General features: G+C 46.3%; 1 protein-coding gene across 1 annotated transcript in view; it reads left to right on the top strand.

Moving 5' to 3' along the window:
* LOC149456890 (importin subunit alpha-5-like) overlaps nucleotides 1-13,619 on the top strand; it is a 117,679-nt gene that overhangs the window by 37,964 nt on the left and 66,096 nt on the right. Inside the window, 1 exon segment of the mRNA XM_089684317.1 lies at nucleotides 1,309-1,442. Within this exon segment, the coding sequence (XP_089540443.1) occupies nucleotides 1,314-1,442 (129 nt within the window). The 5' untranslated portion in view covers nucleotides 1,309-1,313.

The raw sequence follows: 13,619 nt of genomic DNA, 5'->3' as shown, positions 1-13,619 counted from the left end.
GGCATTGAGGGTCAGTGGGAAGGCCGCTCCTGGCGTTGGTGGTGAAGTGGGAAGAATGTTCCATACATAATGTTTTGCTGCATTTTGCTTTGGTATCTTATATAAAGAAAAAAAGTGGATTCCACTTGTTGGATAATTGATCTGTTTTGTGTGTTTCAATTCCAAACCAGAGCAGTAAATCTGTAGAACATAGAAATCGTCCATTGCTGTATCTTAGCTCTGTGATCCGCCTCCAGCTTCCTGCGTTTTATCTGCCAGCGTTCTGTGTGCAGTGTGGGGGGGGGGGGCATCATTTTGTACTGTAAGAATATGACATGTGAATGAGCCCCAGTGCAGTGATCAGAGCTGACCGGTGGTTGGTGCAGAGTCACTGTGTACAGTACACGGGATGTAACCCAATCCAGAGGAGATGTTTAGGTGAGAGTCCTGCACCCAGAGCTCATCCGAAGTTCACTCCCCTCATTAGATCAACAAGTGTGAAATGTCTTCTGAGGAGGAAACCAGCTGAATGAACCCAGGAGAGGATTATCAATCCGAGATCCATTAACCATGTCTATCAAGGTAGACGTATTACCGGTATGGTAGACAAGGGGGTGACTGAAGCTCAGCGTTGGTGCTGCCGCACCTGTGACCTTGGTACCGGCTTTACCAGCCAGCACTAAAAGTGATCCCAGATCCCACCTGAAACTGATGACCCTGGAAGTGACATGTATTACATCACTTCCGGGGTCACAGCTGTCATGCCGTGGCTAGTGTAGGCCCTAAACCAGGGGTAGGCAACCTGCGGCTCTCCAGCTGTTGCAGGACTACAAGTTCCATCATGGCTCTGCAAGTCATAGCTGTAACTGTCAATTTTGCAATGTCTCATGGGAAATGTAGTTCCACAACAGCTAGAGAGCCGCAGGTTGCCTACCCCTGCCCTAAACTAATGACCTGTAAAGTCTTCTATATTGTCATCTATATAGAATTTTTGGGTACAGTAATTTTTTGCGGTTTCACGGACATGCTCAATTTTAAGGCTTGACATGTTTGGTATCGATTGGCTTGGCGCAACCCTTTCTTTTATATTTTTAACAAACATATTGGTGAATTGTGTTTACTAAAATTTATTTTACTGTATTTTTTCTAATTTTAATTATGCGTTTTATAAACCGCTGCGCAAATATTGTGCAACATACAAAAATGCGACAGCCACCACTTTATTCTCCGTGGTCTCTGCTTTAGAATATACATAATTCCTGATTTCTTAATATATCTCTTTGTTTCTAAAGGAATATGAAAAAATAATGTGTTGTTTCCCTTCCGCAGTAACCATGACGAGCTCAGGAAAGGAAAACTCTCGGATGAAGAGCTACAAGAACAAATCTCTGAATCCAGATGAGATGAGGCGAAGGCGGGAGGAGGAGGGGCTACAGCTGCGCAAACAGAAGAGAGAAGAGCAGGTGAGCAGTAGTGAGGATGTTGGTCATCGCATTGCTTCACGACCATTTTTTTCCTGTAAATTCATTTGTGTTTAAATTCAGAAGCTTGTACATGAAGTAGATCTCCACCTTTCTGGGGTTGTCCACCCATACCATAGGTGATCTCACACTGTACAGTTGCAAGAAAAAGTATGTGAACCCCTTGGGATTACGTGGAGTTTTGCATGAATTGGGCATAAAATGTGCTCTGAACGTCATCTAAGTCACAACAATAGAAGAACACAGTCTGCTGAACATAATACTACACAAACATTAGATGTTGCCATGGTTTAATTGCACATAACATGTAAACATTCACAGTGCAGGGAGGAAAAAGTATGTGAACCTTTGGACTTAATAACTGGTTGACCCTCCTTTGGCAGCAATAACCTCAACCAAACGTTTCCTGTAGTTGCAGATCAGACCTGCACAACGATCTGGAGTCATTTTGGACCACTCCTCTTCACAAAACTGTTTCAGTGTAGCAATATTCTTGGGATGTCTGGTGTGAATCGCTCTCTTAAGGTCATGCCACAGCATTTCAATGGGGTTGAGGTCAGGACTCTGACTGGGCCACTCCAGAAGGCGTATTCTGTGCTGTTGCAGCCATTGTTTTGTTGAATTACTTGTATGCTTTGGGTCATTGTCCTGTTGCATCACCCATCCTCTGCGGAGCTTCAGATGGCGGACAGATGGTCGTATGTTTTCCTGCAAAATGTCTTGATAAACTCTGGAATTCATTTTCCCATCAATGACAACAATCCGTCCAGGCCCTGAGGCAGCAAAGCAGCCCCAAACCATGATGCTCCCTCCGCCATGTTTCACAGTGGGGATGAGGTTTTGATGTTGGTGTGCTGTGCCTTTTTTTCTCCACACACAGTGTTGTGTGTTCTTCCCAAACAACTCAATCTTGGTTTCATCTGTTTACAGTATATTTTGCCAGTAGTGCTGTGGAACATCCAGGTGCTCTTTTTTGCAAACTTCAAACGTGCTGCAATATTCTTTTTGGACAGCAATGGCTTCCTCCGTGGTGTCCTCCCATGTACTCCATTCTTGTTTAATGTTTTCCTTATTGTAGATGTGTCAACAAACATGTTAGCATGTGCCAGAGATTTCTGTAGGTCTTTAGCTGACACTCTGGGATTCTTCTTTACCTCATGCAGCATTCTGCGCTGTGCTCTTGCAGTCATTTCTACAGGACGACCACGCCTAGGGAGAGTAGCAACAGTGCTAAACTTTCTCCATTTGTAGACAGTCTGTCTTACCGTGGACACATGAACATTAAGGCTCAAGGAGATACTTTTGTAACCCTTTCCAGCTTCATGCAAGTCAACAATTCTTGATCGTAGGTCTTCTGAGAGCTCTTTTCTGCGAGGCATGGTTCACATCAGACAGTGCTTCTTGAAACCAGTAAACCCAAAACAGCTGTCAGCAACACATCCAATATCATCACACTGATTGGAGTCAAGGTTGGCTCACTCCTGGCTCCAATTAGCTCTGGGCGAAGTCATTAAGCTAGGGCCTCACATACTTTTTCCTCCCTGCACTGTGAATGTTTACATGTTATGTGCAATTAAACCATGGCAACATCTAATGTTTGTGTAGTATTATGTTCAGCAGACTGTGTTCTTCTATTGTTGTGTCTTAGATGACGTTCAGAGCACATTTTATGCCCAATTCATGCAAAACTCCACGTAATCCCAAGGGGTTTATATACCTTTTCTTGCAACTGTATATATACAGCTCTGAGGCTATGGAACAGGAGTGCCTAGGCACAGAAAGTAAAATTAGAATGAAGCAGAGAGATCTTTGCAGTGCAGGTCCTCGGGTACAGCTTCCTCTTCAGAAAGGAAAACCATGAGCATCACAATATTGATATCACCAAAGCTCACTAGAGATCTGGTGAGACTAGCAGTCAGAGGCAGCAGTGCCTTAGATTTTCACACTGCAGATTTACAGCTATGAGGCTATGGAACAGGAAAGCCTAGGCACAGGAAGTGAGAACAGAATGGAAGATCTTTGCAGTGAAGGTCCTCGGGTACAACTTCCTCTCCTGCAAAGGTGGTGAGCAGCACAGTATTGACATCACCAAATCTCACTCCAGATCCAGTCAGAGGCAGCAGAAACTTATGCAGGCCATAGACGGGTTGTTTATCGGCCAAATTTTCGTCTGCACGAAAAATTGGCCAATATTCACGCCGTTGGTGGGGCCAGCCAGTCGGCCGTTTTTCGCAGATTTTCTCATTTAGTATTATTGGTCATGCTCGAAAAGCCACGAAAAACGTCTGTTTTTCATGGACGTTGGTGGCAGCATCACTGCCGGCAACGACCGACTTTTAGTTTTATCGGCCAAAAATTTGGGCGATAAACGACTCGTCTATGGCCAGCCTTAGAGGATTTCACACTGCGTATATACAGCTCTGAGGCTATGGAACAGGAGTGCCTAGGCACAGGAAGTAAAATTAGAATGAAGCGGGGAGATCTTTGCAGTGCAAATCCTCAGGTACAGCTTCCTCTTCAGAAAGGAAAACAATGAGCATCACAATATTGATATCACCAAAACTCATGAGAGATCTGGTGGACTAGCAGTCAGAGGCAGCAGTGCCTTAGATTACCTCACACTGCAGATATACAGCTATGAGGCTATGGAACAGGAAAGCCTAGGCAAAGGAAGTGAGTACAGAATGGAAGATCTTTGCAGTGAAGGTCCTCGGGTACAACTTCCTCTCCTGCAATGGAGGTGAGCAGCACAGTATTGACATCACCAAATCTCACTCCAGATCCAGTCAGAGGCAGCAGTGCCTTAGAGGATCTCACATTGCAGATATACAGCTATGAGGCTCGACAGGAGGCCTAGGCACAGGAAGTAAAATTAGAATGATGCAGGGAGATCTTTGCAGTGCAGGTCCTCAGGTACAGCTTCCTTTTCAGAAAGGAAAACAATGAACGTCACAATATTGATATCACCAAAACTCACGAGAGATCTGGTGGGACTAGCAGTCAGAGGCAGCAGTGCCTTAGAAGATCTCACACTTCAGATATACAGCTCTGAGGCTATGGAACAGAAGTGCCTAGGCACAGGAAGTGAGTACAGAATGAAGCAGAAGCAGGAAGATCTTTGAAGTGAAGGTCCTCGGGTACAACTTCCAATCCTGCAATGGAGGTGAGCGGCACAATATTGACATCACCAAATCTCACTCCAGATCCAGTCAGAGGCAGCAGTGCCTTAGAGGATCTCACACTTCAGGCAGGACAGGACAGGTGTGTCTAGGCACAGGAAGTGAGAACAGAATGGAAGATCTTTGCAGTGAAGGCACTCGGGTACAACTTCCTCTCCTGCAATGTAGGTGAGCAGCATGAAGCAGGGAGATCTTTTGCAGGGCAGGTTTTCAGGTACAACTTCCTCTCCTGCGAAGTGAGCAGCACAATATTGACATCACCAAATTTCACTCCAGATCCAGTCAGAGGGATCAGTGCCTTAGAGGATCTCACACTTCAGCTATGAGGCTGGACAGGAGTGCCTAGGCACAGGAAGTGCATTGTAGTTTTTCAGGAGGGATTTAAGACAAAATTAATTTTTTTTTTTTTTTTTTTTTTTTGAGTGTTCCCTATAGTATAGCAAATCCTCACTTCTTAAAGTCAGATCCACTTTACTTGCTGTCACGTACCTGATTGGAGACTGAAATGATGAGGTCGGCCTAACTTGTGTCACTAGCCCTGACCCCACTGGAAGTGGAACAGAGGGTGTCTAGGGACCAGGGGGACAAGAGCGTCAGCAGATGTTTGCAGCTCTTGCAGATGGAGACTTTGGAAGGCTGATGAACCTCTGATTCGGGCACAGTAGTAATATGCAGAGCTGGTATGGTAGATCGCCAGGTGTGCACCAGAGCAAGGCAGAAAGCAGGGATAGGAGACAGGAGCAATGTCATAGGAATAGCCGGGGTCATCAACGGGTGGACAGCGAGGTACCAAATCAGAAGCAAGCCAAAGTCAGGAGCAGAGCCGAAGTTAGGAACCAGTATCAAGCAGGAGAGCAATCAGTCAGGTCAGGAGCAAGCCGGGTCAGCAACAAGGAAATCACACATAGGAACGAGCAGGAAACGGGGAACAGCTGAAGACCAGTCAGCACTCAGCACAGGCAGAGGCACCCCTCAAATAGTCCGTCTGGCACCAATCTTCACCGTGCGTGTGCGTGCGCGTGCATTTCTGTGCACATGAGCACGTCTATTCACCAGCCATCTCACGGGAATTCCCTTACACTTGCAGTTCCTGAAGGAAACCCAGGAGCTGTGGGTGGGTAACCGAATACATTCTCCTCTGTGAAGTGAGCTTGTTGGCCCATGTCTGAAGGGCTGGAATTCTGGATGCTGGAGAATATACGAGGGGCATTCAAGTTAAACCGGGACTTTTCATTTTACCGGAATAAAAAGGGATGCTAGCTAGGCGGTACTATACAAAGTAGTAAGTGTGTCCTATTACTGATAGGAGGCGCACATGTCGCGGGCCAGTCCAGAGGCCATTAATCAAGATGGCAGACAGCAGTGTTGGTGCGTCCATGGAACAGCGTGTGGGGATGAGGTTTCTTGTGACCGAAGGCGTAAAACCAGCAGATATCTGCAGAAGACCTCAAGCCCAGTACGGTGTTCAGCCACAGTAAGACCTTTTGAATGGTGTAAACACTTCAAAGATGGCCGTATGTTCATCATCGACGATCCCGGCCGTGGTGGTTCCCAGCTCACAGCAGTCGTTCCTGTGAACATCCAGCGCGTGGAACGTGTTTTGGAGCGTGGAAGGTGTTTTGTGTTGTAGCATCCGCATGAATGGCAGGAGCCAAGGTTTCCCAGGAGAACATTGCCCAAAGCATCACACTGCCTCTGCCGGCTTGTCTTCTTCCCATACTGCATCCTGGGGCCATCTCTTCCCCAGTTAAGTGACGGGCACCCACCCGGCCAACCACATGATGGAAAAGAAAACGTGATTCCCCAAATAGGGCCACCTTTCTCCATCGCTCCGTGGTCCAGTTCTGATGCTCAGTTGCCCATTGTAGGTACTTTTGGCTGTGAACACGTGTCCGCATCGGCACTTTGACCGGTCCGCAGTTATACCGCCCCATACACAACAAACTGCGATAAACATTTTTTTTCTTTCAACACATCAACTTCAGGGACAACATGTTTACTTGCTGCCTAATCTATCCAATTGACCTTTTAGATGCCGTTGTAATGAGATAATCAATGTTATTCACTCAACCTGTCAGTGGTCATGTACAGTGGATATAAAAAGTCTTCACACCCCTGATAAAATGTCAGGTTTGGGGGATGTAAAAAAATGAGACATGGATAAATCATTTCAGAACTTTTTCCACCTTTAAAGTGACCTATAAACTGTACAACTCAGCTGAACAACAAACTGAAATCTTTTTTTTTTTTTGGGGGGGGGGGATTAAAAAACTAAAATAATATGGTTACATAAGTGTGCACGCCCTCTTATAAATGGGGATGTAGCTGTGTTCAGAATTAAGCAATCTCATTCAAAATCATAAGAAGAAACAAACCTGAGAGGACTTTACTGGCACATAAAGCGGACAACCTCATGTTACACATAAAACATGTTTATTGAAATACATCTTCCGGCATTGGCTTCATTCGGCCGCCGCGTGTCGCTGTTTAGATGCTGGTTATTGTGGTTTCCTATTGGCATTGAATGATGAGGCTGCACTACAGTCAGGTCCATAAATATTGGGACATGGACACAATTCTAACATTTTTGGCTCTATACACCACCACAATGGATTTGAAATGAAACAAACAAGATGTGCTTTAACTGCAGACTGTCAGCTTTAATTTGAGGGTATTTACATCCAAATCAGGTGAACGGTGTAGGAATTACAGCAGTTTGCATATGTGCCTCCCACTTGTTAAGGGACCAAAAGTAATGGGACAGAATAATAATCATAAATAAAACTTTCACTTTTTAATACTTGGTTGCAAATCCTTTGCAGTCAATGACAGCCTGAAGTGTGGAACGCATAGACATCACCAGACGCTGGGTGTCATCCCTGGTGATGCTCTGCCAGGCCTCTACTGCAACTGTCTTCAGTTCCTGCTTGTTCTTGGGGCATTTTCCCTTCAGTTTTGTCTTCAGCAAGTGAAATGCTCCATCGGATTCAGGTCAGGTGATTGACTTGGCCATTGCAGAACATTCCACTTCTTTGGTTGCTTTTGCAGTCTGCTTTGGGTCATTGTCCATCTGCACTGTGAAGCGTCCAATGAGTTGTGAAGCATTTGGCTGAATATGAGCAGATAATATTCCCGAAACACTTCACAATTCATCCGGCTGCTTCTGTCAGCAGTCACATCATCAATAAATACAAGAGAAGCAGTTCCATTGGCAGCCATACATGCCCACGCCATGACACTACCACCACCATGATCACTGATGAGGTGGTATGCTGAGGACCATGAGCAGTTCCTTCTCCATACTCTTCTCTTCCCATCACTCTGGTACAAGTTGATGTCGGTCTCATCTGTCCATAGGATGTTGTTCCAGAACTGTGAAGGCTTTTTTACATGTCGTTTGGCAAACTCTAATCTGGCCTTCCTGTGTTTGAGGCTCACCAATGGTTTCCATCTTGTGGTGAACCCTCTGTATTCACTCTGGTGAAGTCTTCTCCTGATTGGTGACTTTGACACACATACACCTACCTCCTGGAGAGTGTTCTTGATCCGGCCAACTGTTGTGAAGGGTGTTTTCTTCACCAGGGAAAGAATTCTTCGCTCATCCACCACAGTTGTTTTCCGTGGTCTTCCGGGTCTTTTGGTGTTGCTGAGCTCACCGGTGCGTTCCTTCTTTTTAAGAATGTTCCAAACAGTTGTTTTGGCCACGCCTAATGTTTTTGCTATCTCTCTGATGGGTTTGTTTTGTTTTTTCAGCCTAATGATGGCTTCACTGATAGTGACAGCTCTTTGGATCTCATCTTGAGAGTTGACAGCAACAGATTCCAAATGCAAATAGCACACTTGAAATGAACTCTGGACCTTTTATCTGCTCATTGTAATTGGGATAATGAGGGAATAACACACACCTGGCCATGGAACAGCTGAGAAGCCAACTGTCCCATTACTTTTGGTGCCTTAACAAGTGGGAGGCACACATGCAAACTGTTGTAATTCCTACACCGTTCACCTGATTTGGATGTAAATACCCTCAAATTAAAGCTGACAGTCTGCAGGTAAAGCACATCTTGTTCGTTTCATTTCAAATCCATTGTGGTGGTGTATAGAACCAAAAATGTTAGAATTGTGTCCATGTCCCAATATTTATGGATATGTTGAGGAGGACGCGCATGCGCTGTGGGCTTTTCCGGTGTGGAAAGGCACGTCCGCCCATTGGCTTGTCAGAGCGGAAGTGCTGTGTGGGCGCATGCGTGATCGATTGCCGCTTGTATGTGCGCTTCACTCCTTACTCGGTGGATCACCCGGGTGGAGGTGTTGTCTTTTATTGATGACATCATTTAAGCACCCCGCCGCACACAGTGGGGCGGTGGACGTGACACAGTGAACTAAAGGTATGTGATGTGGTGCTTGAGCTAGTTCCATGGATGGAGGAGTTACCGTGTTTTTTGCTCCATAAGACGCACCTAGGTTTTATAGGAGGAAAACAAGAAAAATAATATTCTGAACAAATGGACTGCGGGACAGTACAGGAGATGACCAGAGACTGCGGACACAGTACAGGAGATGACCAGAGACTGCGGACACAGTACAGGAGATGACCAGAGACTGCGGACACAGTACAGGAGATGACCAGAGACTGCGGACACAGTACAGGAGATGACCAGAGACTGCGGACACAGTACAGGAGATGACCAGAGACTGCGGACACAGTACAGGAGATGACCAGAGACTGCGGACACAGTACAGGAGATGACCAGAGACTGCAGACACGGTACAGGAGATGACCAGAGACTGCAGACACGGTACAGGAGGTGACCAGAGACTGCGGACACAGTACAGGGGATGACCAGAGACTGCGGACACGGTACAGGAGATGACCAGAGACTGCGGGCACGGTACAGGAGATGACCAGAGACTGCGGGCACGGTACAGGAGATGACCAGAGACTGCGGGCACGGTACAGGAGATGACCAGAGACTGCGGACACGGTACAGGAGATGACCAGAGACTGCGGGAACGGTACAGGAGATGACCAGAGACTGCGGGCACGGTACAGGAGATGACCAGAGACTGCGGACACGGTACAGGAGATGACCAGAGACTGCGGACACGGTACAGGAGATGACCAGAGACTGCGGACACGGTACAGGAGATGACCAGAGACTGCGGACACGGTACAGGAGATGACCAGAGACTGCGGACACGGTACAGGGGATGACCAGAGACTGCGGACACGGTACAGGGGATGACCAGAGACTGCGGACACGGTACAGGGGATGACCAGAGACTGCGGACACGGTACAGGAGATGACCAGAGACTGCGGACACGGTACAGGAGATGACCAGAGACTGCGGACACGGTACAGGAGATGACCAGAGACTGCGGACACGGTACAGGAGATGACCAGAGACTGCGGACACGGTACAGGAGATGACCAGAGACTGCGGACACGGTACAGGAGATGACCAGAGACTGCGGACACGGTACAGGAGATGACCAGAGACTGCGGACACGGTACAGGAGATGACCAGAGACTGCGGACACGGTACAGGAGATGACCAGAGACTGCGGACACGGTACAGGAGATGACCAGAGACTGCGGACACGGTACAGGAGATGACCAGAGACTGCGGACACGGTACAGGGGATGACCAGAGACTGCGGACACGGTACAGGGGATGACCAGAGACTGCGGACACGGTACAGGAGATGACCAGAGACTGCGGACACGGTACAGGAGATGACCAGAGACTGCGGACACGGTACAGGAGATGACCAGAGACTGCGGACACGGTACAGGGGATGACCAGAGACCCGCTCCCACTTCCGCAGAGCTGTCCTCCCTCCCCATCTTCTGGGACACATGACAGGTCCCAGAAGACTGCCAGACCATTCACAAAGCACAGTGCTTATCACACAAGCCGCAAGCTATCACAGCCGGGTGCCCACACTGAAGATGCCGGCCCCGGGGGAGAAGACAGTGAGGATAATGCTCGACTGAGGAGCAGGTAGGACCGAGGAGCACAGAAGAGCCGAGCGGCCGGCCTGGTATTCTAACACGGTGGCAGCAGGAATACCGGGCCGGCCGCTGCATATTCGCTCCATAAGATGCACTGACATTTTCCCCCATTTTTTTGGGGGGGAAAAGTGCGTCTTATGGAGTGAAAACTACTGTAAATGAAGGGATTATTAAGCATGGCTACATGTTATGTGATTACAGGAGGGTACAGGGTTCCCCTTGATTGGGGACGAGGGGAGGGGGCTTTGGACCCAAGACCATATTCTGACCTCTGGGTGGGTACTGTTGCCCAGCATCACCATCCATGTTGACATGTAAGTTTGCGGAGAATAGTTTTTACAAGGTGTTTTTTATGTCATGTACTTGTATTTATTTGACTAATGATCTCTATGTATACACATCTTCCAGTGAGGGCTTCTGATTTCTCTGCCTCCAGTTCTGAGGTCCTGAAGAAGCTACTAAGTGAAACGCGTTGACCTCTGGAGGATATTGATGCCACAGAACAATATGCTGTGATTCTTTTGGGCTCACTAGCCAAGTACTGTTTTTATACAATGTGTTTGGAAGATGTATTTCAATAAACATGTTTTATATGTAACATGAAGTTGTCCGCTGTGTGCACCAGAAAAGTCCCATCAGGTTTCTTTCTTTTTGTGTTCTATAATAGGGATGAGGTACACTTGCAGTCAAGTATAATATAGTATATTGATGTTCAAAATCATGTTAAATAGGAGTCAGTACACACCCGCCATCATTTAAAGTGCCTCTGATTAACCCCAAATAAAGTTCAGCTGTTGTAGTCGGTCTTTCCTGACATTTTTTTTTTTTAGTCGCATCTTACAGCAAAAGCCATGGTCCGCAGAGAGCTTCCAAAGCATCAGAGGGATCTCATTGTTAAAAGGTATCAGTCAGGAGAAGGGTACAAAAGAATTTCCAAGGCATTAGATATACCATGGAACACAGTCATCATCAAGTGGAGGAAATATGGTGCAACATTGACCTCACCAACAGTGACCTCACCAACAGTGACCTCACCAACAGTGACCTCACCAACAGCGTCCTCACCAAGAACTGGACATCCCTCCAAAATTGATGAAAAGACGAGAAGAAAACTAGTCTGTGAGGAGGCCAAGAGGCCTACAGCAACATGAAAGGATCTGCAGGAATATCTGGCTGTGTGGTCCATGTGACAACAATCTCCTGTGTTCGTCATATGTGTGGACTATGGGGTAGAGTGGAAGACGGAAGCCTTTTCTTACAAAGAAAAACATCCAAGCCCGGCTAAATTTTGTAAAAACACACCTGAAGTCTCCCAAAAGCATGCGGGGAAATGTGTTATGATCCGTTGGAACCAAGGCTGAACGTTTTGGTCATAATTCCAAAAGATATGTTTGGTGCCAAAACTAACACTGGACATCACCAAAAGAACACCATACCCACCGTGAAGCATGGTGGTGGCAGCATTGGGGCTGTTTTTCTTCAGCTGGAACTGGGGCCTTAGTCCAGGTAGAGGGAATTATGAGCAGTTCCAAATACCAGTCAATATCGGCACAAAACCTTCAGGCTTCTGCTAGAAAGAGGAGAAACTTCATCCATCAGCATGACAACCACCCAAAGCATCCATCCAAATCCACAAAGGAATGGCTTCACCAGAAGAAGATGGAAGTGTTGGAATGGCCCAGCCAGAGTCCAGACCTGAATCCGAAGGACAATCGGTGGAGTGATCTGAAGAGGGCTGTGCGCAGGAGTTGCCCTCGTCATCTGACAGATTTGGAGTGTTTCTGCAAGGAAGAGCGGGCAAATCTTGCCGAGTCAGGATGTGTCATGCTGATAGACTCCTCCCCAAAAACACTGAGTGCCGGAATCACATCAAAAGGGCTTCAACAGAGGATTAGTGTAAGGGTGTGCACACTTATGCAACCAGATTATTTATTAAATTTTTTATTTTTACTTCCCTCCACCTAAAAGATTTCAGTTTGGTTTTTCAACTGAGTTGTACAGTTTATAGGTCACCTTAAAAGGTGGAAAAAGTTCTGAAATGATTTATATTTGTATAATTTTTTTTTTTACATCACAGAAACCTGACATTTTAACAGGGGTGTGAAGACTTTTTATATCCACTGTATACAGTGGAAAAAAATAAATATTGAACACGTTGCCAATTTTTCTCAGTAAATATATTTCTAAAGGTGCTATTAACATGATATTTTCCCCACATGCCGGTAACAACCCGTGAAATCCACACATACAAAGAAACCAAAACTAAGTTCAGAAATTAAGTTATGTGTAATAAAATGGAGTGACACCGGGAAAAAGTATTGAACACATTAGAAAGGGAGGTGCAAAAAGGCCTGGAAAGCCAAGACACCAGCGGAAATCTATCAATAATGAGAAAGCAATCCTGACCCTCGTCAGTGCATATTAACTACATGCCGCCCAGCCTGTCAGCTCGAGGATGAGCTGATCGAGAAAGAACAGTTTCTCTTTCTCGATCAGCCTTGTCCCGCCCAGTACACCCCCCGCCCCCTAGTAAAACACTCCCCTCACTCCTATAACCCTTCCCTGCAAAATAAAGTTAACCCCTTCCTCCCCAGTGCCATTAGTACAGTGTCAGTGTTTTTTTTTTGTTTGTTTTTTTTTGCACTGATCACTGTATTAGTGTTTTTGGGGATGTCAGTGACCCCAAGTCAGTACCCCCCAATGTCAGAATGTCCGCCGCAGTCCCGCCATAAGTCTCTGATCGCCGCCATAATTCGCTGATCGCCGCCATTATTAGTATAAAAAAAACCCTAAAAATCCCAGTATCTCTCCCGCCATTTGTAAATGCTATAACTTTCATGTAAACCAATTAATTTTGTAGCAAAGACATGTCGCAGAATGCATTTTGGCAGAAATTTATGACTAAATTTGATTTTTGCATTTTTTTTACTGGACATGTTTTATAGCAAAAAGTGCAAAATATT

Source organism: Staurois parvus, unplaced genomic scaffold (genome assembly GCF_062004578.1).
Source record: "Staurois parvus isolate SC_StPar_1 unplaced genomic scaffold, SC_StPar_1.0 ptg000345l, whole genome shotgun sequence".
Classification (NCBI taxonomy): domain Eukaryota; kingdom Metazoa; phylum Chordata; class Amphibia; order Anura; family Ranidae; genus Staurois; species Staurois parvus.
This window is presented reverse-complemented; position numbering and strand designations above follow the sequence as displayed.